At 43.1% G+C, this 19,456-nt stretch overlaps 1 protein-coding gene across 1 annotated transcript in view; it reads right to left on the reverse strand.

Annotated features, from left to right (window-relative positions):
* The window catches only part of LOC311100120 (proline and serine-rich protein 1-like), a 39,301-nt gene that overhangs the window by 12,059 nt on the left and 7,786 nt on the right, over nucleotides 1-19,456 (reverse strand). Inside the window, exons 4-8 of the mRNA XM_084140888.1 lie at nucleotides 18,690-18,784; nucleotides 14,450-14,543; nucleotides 13,140-13,250; nucleotides 5,867-5,956; nucleotides 4,924-5,002 (exon numbers count right to left, since the gene is read on the reverse strand). Coding sequence (XP_083997014.1) covers nucleotides 4,924-5,002; nucleotides 5,867-5,956; nucleotides 13,140-13,250; nucleotides 14,450-14,543; nucleotides 18,690-18,784 — 469 coding nt within the window. The remainder of the gene's footprint in view (nucleotides 1-4,923; nucleotides 5,003-5,866; nucleotides 5,957-13,139; nucleotides 13,251-14,449; nucleotides 14,544-18,689; nucleotides 18,785-19,456) is intronic.

Consider the following 19,456-nt stretch of genomic DNA (forward strand, 5'->3'; position numbering starts at 1 on the left):
GTGGTCTGTGTTATGGTAGGTGTTGTTTATTAAGGAGGTCTGTGTTATGGTAGGTGTTGTTTATTAAGGAGGTCTGTGTTATGGTAGGTGTTGAGTATTAAGGTGGTCTGTGTTATGGTAGGTGTTGTTTATTAAGGTGGTCTGTGTTATGGTTGGTGTTGAGTATTAAGGAGGTCTGTGTTATGGTAGGTGTTGTTTATTAAGGAGGTCTGTGTTATGGTAGGTGTTGTTTATTAAGGTGGTCTGTGTTATGGTAGGTGTTGTTTATTAAGGTGGTCTGTGTTATGGTAGGTGTTGAGTATTAAGGAGGTCTGTGTTATGGTAGGTGTTGTTTATTAAGGTGGTCTGTGTTATGGTAGGTGTTGTTTATTAAGGAGGTCTGTGTTATGGTAGGTGTTGAGTATTAAGGAGGTCTGTGTTATGGTAGGTGTTGTTTATTAAGGTGGTCTGTGTTATGGTTGGTGTTGAGTATTAAGGAGGTCTGTGTTATGGTAGGTGTTGAGTATTAAGGTGGTCTGTGTTATGGTAGGTGTTGTTAATTAAGGTGGTCTGTGTTATGGTAGGTGTTGTTTATTAAGGTGGTCTGTGTTATGGTAGGTGTTGAGTATTAAGGTGGTCTGTGTTATGGTAGGTGTTGATTATTAAGGTGGTCTGTGTTATGGTAGGTTTTGTTTATTAATGAGGTCTGTGTTCTGGTAGGTGTTGTTTATTAAGGAGGTCTGTGTTATGGTAGGTTTTGTTTATTAATGAGGTCTGTGTTATGGTAGGTGTTGTTTATTAAGGAGGTCTGTGTTATGGTAGGTGTTGTTTATTAAGGTGGTCTGTGTTATGGTAGGTGTTGAGTATTAAGGAGGTCTGTGTTATGGTAGGTGTTGTTTATTAAGGTGGTCTGTGTTATGGTTGGTGTTGAGTATTAAGGAGGTCTGTGTTATGGTAGGTGTTGTTTATTAAGGTGGTCTGTGTTATGGTTGGTGTTGAGTATTAAGGAGGTCTGTGTTATGGTAGGTGTTGTTTATTAAGGTAGTCTGTGTTATGGTAGGTGTTGTTTATTAAGGAGGTCTGTGTTATGGTAGGTGTTGTTAATTAAGGAGGTCTGTGTTATGGTAGGTGTTGAGTATTAAGGTGGTCTGTGTTATGGTAGGTGTTGTTTATTAAGGAGGTCTGTGTTATGGTAGGTGTTGTTTATTAAGGAGGTCTCTGTTATGGTAGGTGTTGAGTATTAAGGTGGTCTGTGTTATGGTAGGTGTTGTTTATTAAGGTGGTCTGTGTTATGGTTGGTGTTGAGTATTAAGGAGGTCTGTGTTATGGTAGGTGTTGTTTATTAAGGAGGTCTGTGTTATGGTAGGTGTTGTTTATTAAGGTGGTCTGTGTTATGGTAGGTGTTGTTTATTAAGGTGGTCTGTGTTATGGTAGGTGTTGAGTATTAAGGAGGTCTGTGTTATGGTAGGTGTTGTTTATTAAGGTGGTCTGTGTTATGGTAGGTGTTGTTTATTAAGGAGGTCTGTGTTATGGTAGGTGTTGAGTATTAAGGAGGTCTGTGTTATGGTAGGTGTTGTTAATTAAGGTGGTCTGTGTTATGGTAGGTGTTGTTTATTAAGGTGGTCTGTGTTATGGTAGGTGTTGAGTATTAAGGAGGTCTGTGTTATGGTAGGTGTTGTTTATTAAGGTGGTCTGTGTTATGGTAGGTGTTGTTTATTAAGGAGGTCTGTGTTATGGTAGGTGTTGAGTATTAAGGTGGTCGGTGTTATGGTAGGTGTTGTTAATTAAGGTGGTCTGTGTTATGGTAGGTGTTGTTTATTAAGGTGGTCTGTGTTATGGTAGGTGTTGAGTATTAAGGTGGTATGTGTTATGGTAGGTGTTGTTTATTAAGGTGGTCTGTGTTATGGTAGGTTTTGTTTATTAATGAGGTCTGTGTTATGGTAGGTGTTGTTTATTAAGGAGGTCTGTGTTATGGTAGGTGTTTATTAAGGAGGTCTGTGTTATGGTAGGTGTTGTTTATTAAGGAGGTATGTGTTATGGTAGGTTTTGTTTATTAAGGAGGTCTGTGTTATGGTAGGTGTTGTTTATTAAGGTGGTCTGTGTTATGGTAGGTGTTGAGTATTAAGGAGGTCTGTGTTATGGTAGGTGTTGAGCAGTAAGGAGGTCTGTGTTATGGTAGGTGTTGTTTATTAAGGTGGTCTGTGTTATGGTAGGTGTTGAGTATTAAGGTGGTCTGTGTTATGGTAGGTGTTTTTTATTAAGGTGGTCTGTGTTATGGTAGGTGTTGAGTATTAAGGAGGTCTGTGTTATGGTAGGTGTTGTTTATTAAGGAGGTCTGTGTTATGGTAGGTGTTGAGCAGTAAGGAGGTCTGTGTTATGCTAGGTGTTGTTTATTAAGGTGGTCTGCGTTATGGTAGGTGTTGTTTATTAAGGTGGTCTGCGTTATGGTAGGTGTTGTTTATTAAGGTGGTCTGTGTTATGGTAGGTGTTAAGTATTAAGGAGGTATATGTTATGGTAGGTGTTGAGTATTAAGGTGGTCTGTGTTATGGTAGGTGTTGTTTATTAAGGAGGTCTGTGTTATGGTAGGTGTTGAGTATTAAGGTGGTCTGTGTTATGGTAGGTGTTGTTTATTAAGGAGGTCTGTGTTATGGTAGGTGTTGAGCAGTAAGGAGGTCTGTGTTATGGTAGGTGTTGTTTATTAAGGAGGTCTGTGTTATGGTAGATGTTGTTTATTAAGGAGGTCTGTGTTATGGTAGGTGTTGTTTATTAAGGTGGTCTGTGTTTAGTAGGTGTTGTTTATTAAGGAGGTCTGCGTTATGGTAGGTGTTGAGTATTAAGGAGGTCTGTGTTATGGTAGGTGTTGAGTATTAAGGTGGTCTGTGTTATGGTAGGTGTTGTTTATTAAGGTGGTCTGTGTTATGGTAGGTGTTGAGCAGTAAGGTGGTCTGTGTTATGGTAGGTGTTGTTTATTAAGGAGGTCTGTGTTATGGTAGGTGTTGAGTATTAAGGAGGTCTGTGTTATGGTAGGTGTTGAGTATTAAGGTGGTCTGTGTTATGGTAGGTGTTGTTTATTAAGGTGGTCTGTGTTATGGTAGGTGTTGAGCAGTAAGGTGGTCTGTGTTATGGTAGGTGTTGTTTATTAAGGAGGTCTGTGTTATGGTAGGTGTTGAGTATTAAGGAGGTATGTGTTATGGTAGGTGTTGAGCAGTAAGGAGGTCTGTGTTATGGTAGGTGTTGTTTATTAAGGTGGTCTGTGTTATGGTAGGTGTTGAGCAGTAAGGAGGTCTGTGTTATGGTAGGTGTTGAGCAGTAAGGAGGTCTGTGTTATGGTAGGTGTTGAGCAGTAAGGAGGTCTGTGTTATGGTAGGTGTTGAGCAGTAAGGAGGTCTGTGTTATGGTAGGTGTTGAGTATTAAGGAGGTATGTGTTATGGTAGGTGTTGTTTATTAAGGAGGTCTGTGTTATGGTAGGTGTTGTTTATTAAGTTGGTCTGTGTTATGGTAGGTGTTGTTTATTAAGGTGGTCTGTGCTATGGTAGGTGTTGTTTATTAAGGAGGTCTGTGTTATGGTAGGTGTTGAGCAGTAAGGAGGTCTGTGTTATGGTAGGTGTTGTTTATTAAGGAGGTCTGTGTTATGGTAGGTGTTGTTTATTAAGGAGGTCTGTGTTATGGTAGGTGTTGTTTATTAAGGTGGTCTGTGTTTAGTAGGTGTTGTTTATTAAGGAGGTCTGCGTTATGGTAGGTGTTGAGTATTAAGGAGGTCTGTGTTATGGTAGGTGTTGAGTATTAAGGAGGTATGTGTTATGGTAAGTGTTGTTTATTAAGGAGGTCTGTGTTATGGTAGGTGTTGTTTATTAAGGAGGTCTGTGTTATGGTAGGTGTTGAGTATTAAGGAGGTCTGTGTTATGGTAGGTGTTGAGTATTAAGGTGGTCTGTGTTATGGTAGGTGTTGTTTATTAAGGTGGTCTGTGTTATGGTAGGTGTTGTTTATTAAGGTGGTCTGTGTTATGGTAGGTGTTGTTTATTAAGGAGGTCTGTGTTATGGTAGGTGTTGAGCAGTAAGGAGGTCTGTGTTATGGTAGGTGTTGAGCAGTAAGGAGGTCTGTGTTATGGTAGGTGTTGAGTATTAAGGTGGTCTGTGTTGTTTATTAAGGAGGTCTGTGTTATGGTAGGTGTTGTTTATTAAGGAGGTATGTGTTATGGTAGGTGTTGAGTATTAAGGAGGTCTGTGTTATGGTAGGTGTTGAGCAGTAAGGAGGTCTGTGTTATGGTAGGTGTTGTTTATTAAGGAGGTCTGTGTTATGGTAGGTGTTGAGTATTAAGGAGGTCTGTGTTATGGTAGGTGTTGTTTATTAAGGAGGTCTGTGTTATGGTAGGTGTTGAGTATTAAGGTGGTCTGTGTTATGGTAGGTGTTGTTTATTAAGGAGGTCTGTGTTATGGTAGGTGTTGTTTATTAAGGAGGTCTGTGTTATGGTAGGTGTTGAGCAGTAAGGAGGTCTGTGTTATGGTAGGTGTTGAGTATTAAGGAGGTATGTGTTATGGTAGGTGTTGTTTATTAAGGAGGTCTGTGTTATGGTAGGTGTTGTTTATTAAGGTGGTCTGTGTTATGGTAGGTGTTGTTTATTAAGGTGGTCTGTGTTATGGTAGGTGTTGTTTATTAAGGAGGTCTGTGTTATGGTAGGTGTTGAGCAGTAAGGAGGTCTGTGTTATGGTAGGTGTTGTTTATTAAGGTGGTCTGTGTTATGGTAGGTGTTGAGTATTAAGGAGGTCTGTGTTATGGTAGGTGTTGTTTATTAAGGAGGTATGTGTTATGGTAGGTGTTGTTTATTAAAGAGGTCTGTGTTATGGTAGGTGTTGTTTATTAAGGAGGTCTGTGTTATGGTAGGTGTTGTTTATTAAGGAGGTCTGTGTTATGGTAGGTGTTGAGCAGTAAGGTGGTCTTACTTGGTGCGATGGTGGCGTGAGGTCTGCAGGGGGGGATGGGGTAGGGCACCGGCCGCTGAGGGTTGTAGGACGACGGAGCCTGGAAGAGAGGAAGAACAAAAAGAGTCAATTACACTCTTTTATTCACTGACCAATCTAAATAATTCATCTCACTTCCTGAAACAGAAAACTAAATCTCACAGTGGGTCAATTCAACTTTTAACTGTTGTAATAATAATAATAATAATAATATGCCATTTAGCAGACGCTTTTATCCAAAGCGACTTACAGTCATGCGTGCATACATTTTTGTGTATGGGTGGTCCCGGGGATCGAACCCACTACCTTGGCGTTACAAGCGGCGTGCTCTACCAGCTGAGCTACAGTTTTTACAAACATCTTGTAAACAGATTTAGTCTAAGGTGATCTCTCTCCAATGGTCAAATGGATCATTCAGGCCTCGTCCCAAATGATACCCTATTCCCTATGGGCCCGGTCTAAAGTAGTGCACTATATAGGGAATAGGGTGCCATTCTCTGGTCTAAAGTAGTGCACTATATAGGGAATAGGGTGCCATTCTCTGGTCTAAAGTAGTGCACTATATAGGGAATAGGGTGCCATTCTCTGGTCTAAAGTAGTGCACTATATAGGGAATAGGGTGCCATTCTCTGGTCTAAAGTAGTGCACTATATAGGGAATAGGGTGCCATTCTCTGGTCTAAAGTAGTGCACTATATAGGGAATAGGGTGCCATTCTCTGGTCTAAAGTAGTGCACTATATAGGGAATAGGGTGCCATTCTCTGGTCTAAAGTAGTGCACTATGTAGGGAATAGGGTGCCATTCTCTGGTCTAAAGTAGTGCACTATGTAGGGAATAGGGTGCCATTTGGGACTTGTTTCAGACTTGTTTTGATATAGAGAGCTCCACCTAGTGGTTGAGTGTGGAAGTACAGCCTGGTCCTTACTGGTTTGAACGGTCCAATAATGCGTGCGGCGATGCCTTTCCCCTCCGTGTTGGCAGGGGTCTCCTCTCCCTCCTTCTTAGCAGCAGTTCCCTGACAGGAGAAATAGAAAACAAAATGGTTGGTGCGTCATCTCAATGATGATACTGTATTGACCATTTATAAAATGTTAAAATTAGGCCATACAAAGTTGATTTACTGTTTAACGGATGCCCTTCACATTTCTCAGAAGAAAAAAAAAAAAATCTGAAAAGTAGCAAAAACAAAATGTCCTCAAGTATCAAGTAGAGATACACAACTTCCTCTTTGATTATGGAAACCGAACAGTTTCAGACTCGGCCACGACAAACTTTCAATGATGAACGGTGTATATAGTCAATATGTTAAATATTTCATTCATTGTCTGTGTATCAAGTTTACACACTATCATTTCAAGTTGATCAAAGTTTCATTAATTCAACTTCTAAGATGCATTCAGATTCAGTTTTCAAATTCAGTTCTCTAAAATTTAGATTCAAAACCAGAGACAACATCCTGGTACTTAGCCAGCAAGGAAAGGTAGAGGAGAACAGATCTCTGTTGTAAACACAAGCTTCTGGCAGTTTCTGAAGCCAATGAGGAATGTTCAATTTATTTTCTTCCTATGAATTTGTCTCTAGCGTGTGAACCGCTTTGGCTATAAGCTATTATGACCTCATTCCTGAAAGCTGAGACTCCCTGGAGCGTGGAGATGCCTTCTGTTCCCCTCTATGAGGATCACAGACTGCGTTGAAAGGGAGTGTCACAAAACACAATTTGACCCCCACAAGAATATAGTTGAATAGCTCTGTCATAGCCCTTCTAAGGTTAGCCTTTCCACTCCCTATGTAATCTTGCTCTTGTGACTGACTGGGTTCAAAGCAGGTCTCCTGCATGTCGCAAGACTGTGTTGGCCCACTTAGCTAAAGCCTATAGGGGAAAAGTTCAGGAAGTTCATGTAAAGGATGACACGCTGCTTGCTTAACGAGTGCCGCTTCCCCCTGATTCAGCTCATACCGAGACTTGAACTCAGGACCTCTGCCTCGCAAACACACGTGACCGCCCTCCTGAGGCCCATCGCGCCGTTAAAAAAGGCCTTCTTCAATTACGCAAGTGGCAACACTTCAGGCTGAGGGGTTTTCACAGATGCCCGTCTGTTACACTAATAGAAGTCTTTAAGATCCAGCAAGGTTACTCGTCAAAAGAGCGTGGTTTGGTGATTCATGCTTATGTGATGAGAACGTTGCCCGAGACCTGAAGACGTGTTAAGTTTGACATGTGTTAGTTTGTGTTAGATGTGCTAGTTTCAAGTCTCCGGCACACAGGAAGTCAATTAGGTTAACACGTGTCTAACTGGGTTAAGGCTAATACAAAATCCTAATACAAATTCTAAATTATAGAACTCAAATACAATTTGTGTTGGCATTGAAATCGCTCCATACACTAGGTGTCGAACTAAGGTTACTATAGTATTGTCACAAGCCGGTCCACTGACAGACAACGTGCGGCCCAGGTTCCAGGTGGAGTGGTCGGCAGTGCTCGTGGAAGATGCTCAGCCGACGCTAGTAAATAGGATTCTGCAAAATTGGGCTACGGTACTTTGAAAAACGATGTTGCGGGTGAAAATATATATTTCACTGTGACCTGTTGCTGACTGTCAGGCAGTAAGGCAGGCTGTTGCTGAGGGAGTGAGTGAGTGAGTGAGTGAGTGAGTGAGTGAGTGAGTGGTGGGGAGGATCGGAGGAGTGTGTGTGTGTGTGTGTGTGTGTGTGTGTGTGTGTGTGTTGAGAGAGCACTACAGTTATTGGCTGAATGAGCGAGAGGAGCAACTTTTTACCAGTTGTAAAATTTCCAAACCCTTTTCCATAAAACATATGAATACGCTAGAACTGATGCACATCAAGAAATAATGCAGACAAAAGCAGCGGAAAACGACTTTGGGCGCACTAGAGCTCATTACAGGAATCCGCTCGGGAGGTGGTTTAAACTGCATTCTAATGTTGACTTTGCTAAAAGAAAACGGTATCAAGCGAAGTGCTTTATGCATGCTCCGTTTTTGGGTCTCGGGGGGGCTGCCCGAGTGGAAATGTTAAATGGAAGTTGTGGAACTGCCTCGCGTGGTTCTTTTTATTGGGGAACGGTACTCAATGAAACTGACATTGGGCTAAATGTGGAGAATTATACATTTGCCTCTTTGTTGGCCACCAAGTAGCCTATTCGTGTATATGCCATTGTGGGCTACCATTTGATAGAGAATAAATAATGTTGAAAAGACGATACCACTGGAGTCAGAGCAAATCAGTTTGTGCCACTTGTGTAGAGCTACACGTGGTGTCCCCTGTAGCTCAGTTGGCTTGCAACGCCAGGGTTGTGGGTTCGATTCCCACAGGGGGACCGGTATGAGACCAAAAAAAATAAAAAAAATAAAAGTATGAAGATGCGCTCACTACTGTAAGTGGCTCTGGATAAGCGCGTCTGCTAAATGACTCATCTTTCAAATGTAAATGTACCAGGAGCTGGTATACTGATTTAATAAGTAGCCTATAACTTCAGTTTGTTGTTGTAACCTTGTGTTGTTATGCAATTATTAAAATGGCCATGTTTAGTTAATTCAATTGGAAGTTATCAAAGCTCTATCGCAATCGCAGTTCAGTTGATTAGAACGCATTAGATTGATGGTAACAGTCAGATAAAAACCTTTTTATTTTATTTTATTATAAACGCTTGCTGTTGTCGACAAGCATATTCAGTTCATGTACATATTATTAATATTTAATTCAGTGATTGAAATGACGACCCCCATCCTAAGTAGCCTATTCCAGCAGGCTATTGGGAAAGACAACCACTTCTTATCAGCGATATCGCCTCGCTATTCATGTTGAATCAATTTCGAACTAAGCAAACTGCTAAATAGTTCAGTTTGCATCTTGTCTAGGGCTACTGTAGACTATCTGATCTATCAGGAGCCATAGTTCGCTCGGATAAAGGAAAGTAGCCTATGACAACATTTTATTAGAATCATAAACCCAGATTTTAGCCTTTAGCCTGTCTATTGAGAATGACAAGTCAATCTCGCAATTTTTTTATGTTCATCCAAGTGTTTCTTGCTCAGAGGTTTCATCCCTCAAACTCTCCTGTTGGATGTATCTATAGTTACGCACATGTGCAAAGGGGATTTATTTACAATTATAAACCTGGTTCGAGCCCTGAATGCTGATTGGGCTGAAAGCCGTGTTTTATCAGACCATATACCACGGGCAAAACATTACTTTTTACTGTTCTATTTACGTCGGTAACCAGTTTATAATAGCAATAAGGCACCCCGGGGGGTTTGTGGTATATGGCCAATACAGTGGGGAAAAAAAGTATATGGTCAGCCACCAATTGTGCAAGTTCTCCCACTTAAAAAGATGAGAGAGGCCTGTAATTTTCATCATAGGTACACGTCAACTATGACAGACAAATTGAGAAAAAAAAATCCAGAAAATCACATTGTAGGATTTTTAATGAATTTATTTGCAAATTATGGTGGAAAATAAGTATTTGGTCACCTACAAACAAGCAAGATTTCTGGCTCTCACAGACCTGTAACTTCTTCTTTAAGAGGCTCCTCTGTCCTCCACTCGTTACCTGTATTAATGACACCTGTTTGAACTTGTTATCAGTATAAAAGACACCTGTCCACAACCTCAAACAGTCACACTCCAAACTCTACTATGGCCAAGACCAAAGAGCTGTCAAAGGACACCAGAAACAAAATTGTAGACCTGCACCAGGCTGGGAAGACTGAATCTGCAATAGGTAAGCAGCTTGGTTTGAAGAAATCAACTGTGGGAGCAATTATTAGGAAATGGAAGACATACAAGACCACTGATAATCTCCCTTGATCTGGGGCTCCACGCAAGATCTCACCCCGTGGGGTCAAAATGATAACAAGAACGGTGAGCAAAAATCCCAGAACCACACGGGGGGACCTAGTGAATGACCTGCAGAGAGCTGGGAACAAAGTAACAAAGCCTACCATCAGTAACACACTACGCCGCCAGGGACTCAAATCCTGCATTGCCAGACGTGTCCCCCTGCTTAAGCCAGTACATGTCCAGGCCCGTCTGAAGTTTGCTAGAGTGCATTTGGATGATCCAGAAGAGGATTGGGAGAATGTCATATGGTCAGATGACACCAAAATATAACTTTTTGGTATAAACTCATCTCGTCATGTTTGGAGGACAAAGAATGCTGAGTTGCATCCAAAGAACACCATACCTACTGTGAAGCATGGGGGTGGAAACATCATGCTTTGGGGCTGTTTTTCTGCAAAGGGACCAGGACGACTGATCCGTGTAAAGGAAAGAATGAATGGGGCCATGTATCGTGAGATTTTGAGTGAAAACCTCCTTCCATCAGCAAGGGCATTGAAGATGAAACGTGGCAGGGTCTTTCAGCATGACAATGATCCCAAACACACCGCCCGGGCAACGAAGGAGTGGCTTCGTAAGAAGCATTTCAAGGTCCTGGAGTGGCCTAGCCAGTCTCCAGATCTCAACCCCATAGAAAATCTTTGGAGGGAGTTGAAAGTCTGTGTTGCCCAGCGACAGCCCCAAAACATCACTGCTCTAGAGGAGATCTGCATGGAGGAATGGGCCAAAATACCAGCAAGTGTGTGAAAACCTTGTGAAGACTTACAGAAAACGTTTGACCTGTGTCATTGCCAACAAAGGGTATATAACAAAGTATTGAGAAACTTTTGTTATTGACCAAATACTTATTTTCCACCATAATTTGCAAATAAATTCATAAAAAATCCTACAATGTGATTTTCTGGATTTTTTTCCCTCATTTTGTCTGTCATAGTTGACGTGTACCTATGATGAAAATTACAGGCCTCTCTCATCTTTTTAAGTTGGAGAACATGCACAATTGGTGGCTGACTAAATACTTTTTTTCCCCACTGTATACCACGGCTAACGATTCCGCGATATGTCATGCTTAAGAACAGCCCTTAGCTGTGGTATATTGGCCATATACCACACCCCCTTGTGCCTTATTGCTTAAATCATAGCAGTCAAACAAGTTAAATCGACGTCCATTGATGGAAAATGATCTGGCGAGATTACATCATGTCATAGCTTGCAATAATTATTATTTTGAGGAAACCTGAATTTTGCTTCTAACGTTATTGCAAGTTAGGTATTCCTTCTTAATTGGCTCGATAACGTTATGGACAAAGGGTTTATCGTATAAATATGACAACTCCTCTCTTGCTGTGCAAAAAAACAAATTGGGCTAGTTTTCAGGCCTTTTGGGCAGGTTTTGATTGGTCATTGGGCTAGAAATGTTTGCTTGACCTGGCAACCCTAGGACCAGCTAACTTGCCCACTCTTGCTAGCTGGCTGGTTGGCTAACACTCAGTTTACCGTCACGTTTAACAATGACAAATAATTGTTTTCCAATCTATTTTGGGATGAATCATTTATGTTGCACGTAAATACATTTTTTATGCATGCTTATGGGTGTTAAAGCGATTCACTTTTCGCATGTGATAATGTTATTTTATTTCGTGGCTATGGTCACCGGCAGCTATGGCCCTCGTGTGTGAAGGCACTAGCTGATTTGACTAGAGGGACAAGTGGGGAAACGCGATATTCCGGTGGGTGTCTGAAAAGCGCTTTAAATCAAGTTTGTCTGGCCTTACTGTCAATGGTTGTCAGTTTCATTTTAGTCAATGTTATTGAGTACACACACACACACACACACACACACACACAAACACAAACACACACACACACACACACGCCTATGAAGATCAATTGAAATAAATTCATTAGGCCCTAATCTATGAATTTCACTTGGCCGGGATTACAGATATGCATCTGTTGGTCACAGATACCTTTAAAAAAAAAGTAGGGGCATGGATCAGAAAACCAGTCAGTATCTGGTGTGACCACCTCATGCAGCGCGACACATCTCCTTCACATAGAGTTGATCAGGCTGTTGATTGTGGCCTGTGGAATGTTGTCCCACTCCTCTTCAATGGCTGTGTGAAGTTGCTGGATATTGGCGGGAACTGGAACACGCTGTCGTACACGTCGATCCAGAGCATCCCAAACATGATCACTGGGTGACATGTCTAGTGAGTATGCAGGCCATGGAAGAACTTGAACATTTTCAGCTTCCAGGAATTGTGTACAGATCCTTGTGACATGGGGCCGTGCATTATCATGCTGAAACATGAGGTGATGGCGGCGGATGAATGGCACGACAATGGGCCTCAGGATCTCGTCATAGTATTTCTGTGCATTTAAATTGCCATCAATTAAATGCAATTCTGTTCGTTCACAACGTTGACATCAGAAAATTGCTCGCCCACGTCTGCCCGGTACAGTTGAAACCGGGATTAATCTGTGAAGAGCATACTTCTCCAGCGTGCCAGTGGCCATCGAAGGTGAGCATTTGCCCAATGAAGTCGGTTACGACGCGGAACTGCAGTCAGGTCAAGACCCTGGTGAGGATGACGAGCACGCAGATGAGCTTCCCTGAGATGGTTTCTGACAGTTTGTGCAGAAATTCTTTGGTTGTGCAAACCCACAGTTTCATCAGCTGTCCGTGACGAGATCCTGAGGCCCATTGTCGTGCCATTCATCCGCCGCCATCACCTCATGTTTCAGCATGATAATGCACGGCCCCATGCATTATCTGGTCTCAGACGATCCCACAGGTGAAGAAGCCGGATGTGGTCCTGGGCTGGCGTGGTTACAAATGTCTGCGGTTGTGAGGCCGGTTGGATGTACTGCCAAATTCTCTAAAATGATTTTGGAGACGGCTTATGGTAGAGAAATGAACATTCAATTATCTGGAAACAGCACTGGTGGACATTCCTGCAGTCAGCATGCCAATTGCACGCTCCCTCAAAACTTGAGACATCTGTGGCATTGTGTTGTGTGACAAAACTGCACGTTTTAGAGTGGCCTTTTATTGTCCCCAGCACAAGGTGCACCTGTGTAATGATCATGCGGTTTAATCAGCTTCTTGATATGCCACACCTGTCAGGTGGATGGATTATCTTGGCAAAGGACAAATGCTAAATAACAGGGATGTAAACAAATTTGTGCACAGAATTTGAGAGAAATAAGCTTTTTGTGCCTATGGAAAAATTCTGGGATCTTTTATTTCAGCTCATGAAACATGGGATCAACACTTTACATGTTGCACACACACACACACACACACACACACACACAGGTTAGGTTATATTACTTACAGGGAAGGTGCCAGTGGTCTGGCTGGGTTTGCCTTTAGGGTAAGGGTTCCCTGGGATCATCCCACAGGAAGAGATCATGGCTACTGGCGCCTTGCAGCCGACCTTACACACCTAGAATACATTATGACATAACACACCTAGAATACATTATGACATAACACACCTAGAATACATTATGACCTTACACACCTAGAATACATTATGACATAACACACCTAGAATACATTATGACATAACACACCTAGAATACATTATGACATAACACACCTAGAATACATTATGACCTTACACACCTAGAATACATTATGACATAACACACCTAGAATACATTATGACATAACACACCTAGAATACATTATGACATAACACATCTAGAATACATTATGACATAACACACCTAGAATACATTATGACATAACACACCTAGAATACATTATGACATAACACACCTAGAATACATTATGACATAACACACCTAGAATACATTACGACATAACATACCTAGAATAGTACAGGACAAGGACATTTACATTTTAGTCATTTAGCAGACGCTCTTATCCAGAGCGACTTACAGTTAAGTGAGTGCATACATTTTTCATACCGGCCCCCCGTGGGAAACGAACCCACAACCCTGGCATTGCAAGCGCCATGCTCTACCCACTGAGCTACAGGGGGCCCCCATGCCTCCTCCACCCATGCTCTACCCACTGAGCTACAGGGGGCCCCCATGCCTCCTCCACCCATGCTCTACCCACTGAGCTACAGGGGGCCCCCATGCCTCCTCCACCCATGCTCTACCCACTGAGCTACAGGGGGCCCCCATGCCTCCTCCACCCATGCTCTACCCACTGAGCTACAGGGGGCCCCCATGCCTCCTCCACCCATGCTCTACCCACTGAGCTACAGGGGGCCCCCATGCCTCCTCCACCCATGCTCTACCCACTGAGCTACAGGGGGCCCCCATGCCTCCTCCACCCATGCTCTACCCACTGAGCTACAGGGGGCCCCCATGCCTCCTCCACCCATGCTCTACCCACTGAGCTACAGGGGGCCCCCATGCCTCCTCCACCCATGCTCTACCCACTGAGCTGCAGGGGGCCCCCATGCCTCCTCCACCCATGCTCTACCCACTGAGCTACAGGGGGCCCCCATGCCTCCTCCACCCATGCTCTACCCACTGAGCTACAGGGGGCCCCCATGCCTCCTCCACCCATGCTCTACCCACTGAGCTACAGGGGGCCCCCATGCCTCCTCCACCCATGCTCTACCCACTGAGCTGCAGGGGGCCCCGTGTAGTGTGAGGGAGTTACCTGCTCTAGGATCCTGCGGGCTCGTTTCTTCTCAGATAGGTGAATACGGAACAGATCCTCTACAGGACGGTAGTTCTGGGCATCAGAGATGTTCCTGGCAGAAGAACACAACCCACCGGGGTTGTTAATTAACCAATCAATCAATCAGCCAATCAATTAACTAACTAACCAAGTAGCTGTTATGATCCATCAATTGATTAGATTTAAATCCATTAACACATTCAAGCGCACGCAATTCAAGGATGTCCCAGCCAGCCTATATCAAGTAGGGTTTAGGCCTATTCACTGGTAACGAAATCATGGAAGCAATCAGAACTAGTCCATTAAGAAACGCTTGTTTTCATTTTGTTTTCTGTTGGTTCTTCAATCCTTGTTGGGACCTAAAATCCCCACGAGGATAGTAAAACAAGGAAGATTCTCCCTGGTGGGGACATTTCCCACGTCCCCATGAGGACAAAGGCTATTTTTAAGCTTAGGGGTAAGGGTTACAATTAGGCTTAGGGTTAGATTTAGGGTTAGGGTTAGATTTAGGGTTAGGGAAATAGGATTTTGAATGGAAATAAATGTTTTGGTCCCCACGAGGATAGAATAACATAATGTGTGTGTGGGTCAGGGTTTCCGTTAGCTGGTAATAGCCAGCTTTTGGCAGATTGTAATATTTTTTTTGTCTATAAATAAAAGCAGGCAAATTGTCCTAAAATAAAATATATATAACATTGCGAAATACAGACTTCTAGCCTATTAATGGATGTAAATACCAGTGGATGTAAATATATTTGCTTATCGGTCTATAGGTTAATTTGCATAATTTAGTGGAATTAAGTTGGTGCGTGCATCACAGTATATTCGTTATGTATCTTAATTTATCACCGTACAGCATACAGATACAGAGACTTGGAGCGGAAAACCTGTCAGACAGCATGAAACCTGCTGCTGCTGCAGCATCTTGTGGTGCTTTCAAGACAACCGGGAACTCTGAAAAACACCAGGTCAAATCATGTGATCTTCAGGTCGGAAATTCAGAGCTCTAGAAAGAGGCCCAGGAGTTCCCTAGTTGGAATTCTGAGTTGGATGAACATTCAAAACGATTTCTCCCCAGTCAGAGCTCGTTTGTCCCCCCAGTTCCCAGTTGTCTTGAACGCACTGAAGTCACAAGTCTGAGATCACCGAGTTCCCAGTTGTCTTGAACGCACTGAAGTCACAAGTCTGAGATCACCGAGTTCCCAGTTGTCTTGAACGCACTGAAGTCATAGGTCTAAGTGTAATCCGAATGCGAGCGCATTTGGGAACATTTTATACAGTCTCTGACCTAAACTATACAAGTAACTAAAAAATGCTACTCACAGTTTGCTGCACGCACAATACAAATATTAGCACGATCCAGGAGGGTATTCTCTGCTGTTAGCAAGGCTCTTGATCCAGGAGGGTATCCTCTGCTGATAGCAAGGCTCTTGATCCAGGAGGGTATCCTCTGCTGATAGCAAGGCTCTTCATCCAGGAGGGTATCCTCTGCTGATAGCAAGGCTCTTCATCCAGGAGGGTATCCTCTGCTGATAGCAAGGCTCTTCATCCAGGAGGGTATCCTCTGCTGTTAGCAAGGCTCTTGATCCAGGAGGGTATCCTCTGCTGTTAGCAAGGCTCTTGATCCAGGAGGGTATCCTCTGCTGATAGCAAGGCTCTTCATCCAGGAGGGTATCCTCTGCTGATAGCAAGGCTCTTCATCCAGGAGGGTATCCTCTGCTGTTAGCAAGGCTCTTGATCCAGGAGGGTATCCTCTGCTGTTAGCAAGGCTCTTGATCCAGGAGGGTATCCTCTGCTGCTAGCAAGGCTCTTGATCCAGGAGGGTATCCTCTGCTGATAGCAAGGCTCTTGATCCAGGAGGGGTTTTCTGCTGTTAGCAAGGCTCTTCATCCAGGAGGGTATACTCTGCTGTTAGCAAGGCTCTTGATCCAGGAGGGTATCCTCTGCTGATAGCAAGGCTCTTGATCCAGGAGGGTATCCTCTGCTGATAGCAAGGCTCTTCATCCAGGAGGAGTTTCTCTGCTGTTAGCAAGGCTCTTGATCCAGGAGGGGTTTCTCTGCTGATAGCAAGGCTCTTGATCCAGGAGGGTATCCTCTGCTGATAGCAAGGCTCTTCATCCAGGAGGGTATCCTCTGCTGATAGCAAGGCTCTTCATTCAGGAGGGTATCCTCTGCTGATAGCAAGGCTCTTGATCCAGGAGGGTATCCTCTGCTGTTAGCAAGGCTCTTGATCCAGGAGGGTATCCTCTGCTGATAGCAAGGCTCTTGATCCATGAGGGTATCCTCTGCTGATAGCAAGGCTCTTGATCCAGGAGAGTATCCTCTGCTGATAGCAAGGCTCTTCATCCAGGAGGGTATCCTCTGCTGTTAGCAAGGCTCTTGATCCAGGAGGGTATCCTCTGCTGATAGCAAGGCTCTTGATACAGGAGGGTATTCTCTGCTGATAGCAAGGCTCTTGATCCAGGAGGGTATCCTCTGCTGATAGCAAGGCTCTTGATCCAGGAAGGTATCCTCTGCTGATAGCAAGGCTCTTCATCCAGGAGGGTATCCTCTGCTGATAGCAAGGCTCTTCATCCAGGAGGGTCTCCTCTGCTGTTAGCAAGCCAAGATTGACTTTGGAAGAAGCTAACCACTTAGCTAGATAGCTACCTAGCTACTAAATTAAAATTAAATTAATTAAGTTAGCTTCAGCTGTCAGCTAGCAAGGAAAGTCAGCCTACAAATCGTCTTGCATTGTAAAGTGTTCTAGCCTGTCTGGACATTGTTTTGCGGACAGTAATTAACAGTTTCAACATTTCTACATGCCGTGTCGCATTATTCAAGTGTGTTAACTTCTGTGCAGCATGAGTGGAGAGCTAACATGATGCTGCCCAGACTCCCAGTGCAGGCTCAGTGGAGCAGTATAAAGACTTGATCCGTGAGAGACATTTGACAGAAGCACCGAAATTAATAAAAATGTTTAGTACCAAACCGTTTTTTCATGTTCTAGTATCGAGAAAGTACCAAAGTTTCGTTTTACCGCGCAACACTACACCAGTGAGTGACTCACAAGGCTCTCGTCGTTGCTTGTAAACAAGCAGCACTAGACTGGGCATTGCCGGTAAGCTCCATAATGAAACTTGACATGACAGGTGAATTGAAGCATGCAATCTTCTTTATCTCTTAACCTACAGCACAAGTTGACTGCGGGTATTTACTTAAAAAGTAGCTACAAATATTCACATTTATTTTAAAAAAAATAGTTTAAAAAAAATAGTTTACACGGTATTGAAAAACCATCCAGTGGCTGTTTCCAAATACCCCGGTATATGGTATGCCGCCCCAGCCTACTGGTAATTAAAGAGCGATTCCCATTCACCATTCAAGTGAATACAGGCAAAGGTAGGAAGGCTTCAGCTCGTCACACACCACTTTATAATGAGCTGGAGGCAGTATGCATTTTGAAAACATACATTTAAATTGTTTGAAACCTGAACGTTTTACTTCAGATTATGATGCATGTCTGTCTCACCTTGCTTTCAAATTAGGCTAGCCAAAACAATCGTATAAAGACGTCCATATGCCATTGAAACCAGTAGCCTATTTCTCTCATGTTCTATTGTTTTTCAAATCAAACTTTCTTTCATTGCCCAGTAGCCAAAGGCACAACCCTAGTCATATTAGCAACCCACGCTAGTTGTTGCATCTTTAGATCTCCCCTGTTTCTAACAGATATTTTCATCTCTGTCACATGAAACCGTTGACATGTGCAGTGCCCTCTTGGCAATGGTGTTTTCCCGCTAATTGCATTATAGAACGAACATATGGTAGATTGACATAGGCTAGTGATTTTGCTGTTCGTTACTCGTCTCGTCGGCCGAGGAAAAGTAAACAGTGGACAGTTATTCTAGCATCTTCAAAGTGCGCATCCAGAATTCGTTGCATCCTTGCATTAATGACCATCATCTAAAATGTGATTTTCTGTCATTTTGAGCACCGTGGGTGGATGCCCTAATCAGGTTATGCACCGAATGCATATGGGTCCGGTCAATTTTTCAAATGTCTGGTAAATTAAAAATAATGCCAGTCAAAATGTCCGGAGCCACATTTTCCTAACGGAAACCCTGGTGTGTGTGTGTGTGTGTGTGTGTGTGTGTGTGTGTGTGTGTGTGTGTGTGTGTGTGTGTGTGTGTGTGTGTGTGTGTGTGTGTGTGTGTGTGTGTGTGTGTGTGTTTCTCACAGAGCTATGAGTTCCAGAACCACCAGTCTGTCCTTGGAGAAGGTGAAACAGTTGAGGATGTTGGCCACTTTGGTCGTGGGGATGGCAACCATTTTCTGGAAGAGAGACACAAAGAGTCAAAGGGGATGGCAACCATTTTCTGGAAGAGAGACACAAAGAGTCAAAGGGGATGGCAACCATTTTCTGGAAGAGAGACACAAAGAGTCAAAGGGGATGGCAACCATTTTCTGGAAGAGAGACACAAAGAGTCAAAGGGGATGGCAACCATTTTCTGGAAGAGAGACACAAAGAGTCAAAGGGGATGGCAACCATTTTCTGGAAGAGAGACACAAAGAGTCAAAGTCTGATGAATTCATGCAGGCCAGTATTTAGCTAAATATGCACACACAAGATCTCTAAACTAGGGATGGACATTTCACATGATTGACATCCTGAAAATTGTTCGGATATCCAGATAGTCGAAATTCTAAATAAATAAATATAAATGCTTGACACTCTTGACCAATCGGAATGATGCAAATGCATGTGGTAGATGTAAACAGCGGACATGCTGCTTTCCCCCCCGTAATTTTGGGCATAAAAGCAACAGTGCAAGACAAGGGAACCTGAAAATGGGTAATTATTGAGATCACTACTATCCCAGCCCTTGTGGAGTGGTACCACAAAAGCTGGAATATTTATTGATACAAAAGTTTTTTTAACGTTTTTTTATGTGTTACTGAGGCCATAATGAGGGGTGCTGCATACATTACATTTACATTTTAGTC

This window comes from Coregonus lavaretus (assembly GCF_964263955.1).
Source record: "Coregonus lavaretus genome assembly, chromosome: 24".
Taxonomy (NCBI): domain Eukaryota; kingdom Metazoa; phylum Chordata; class Actinopteri; order Salmoniformes; family Salmonidae; genus Coregonus; species Coregonus lavaretus.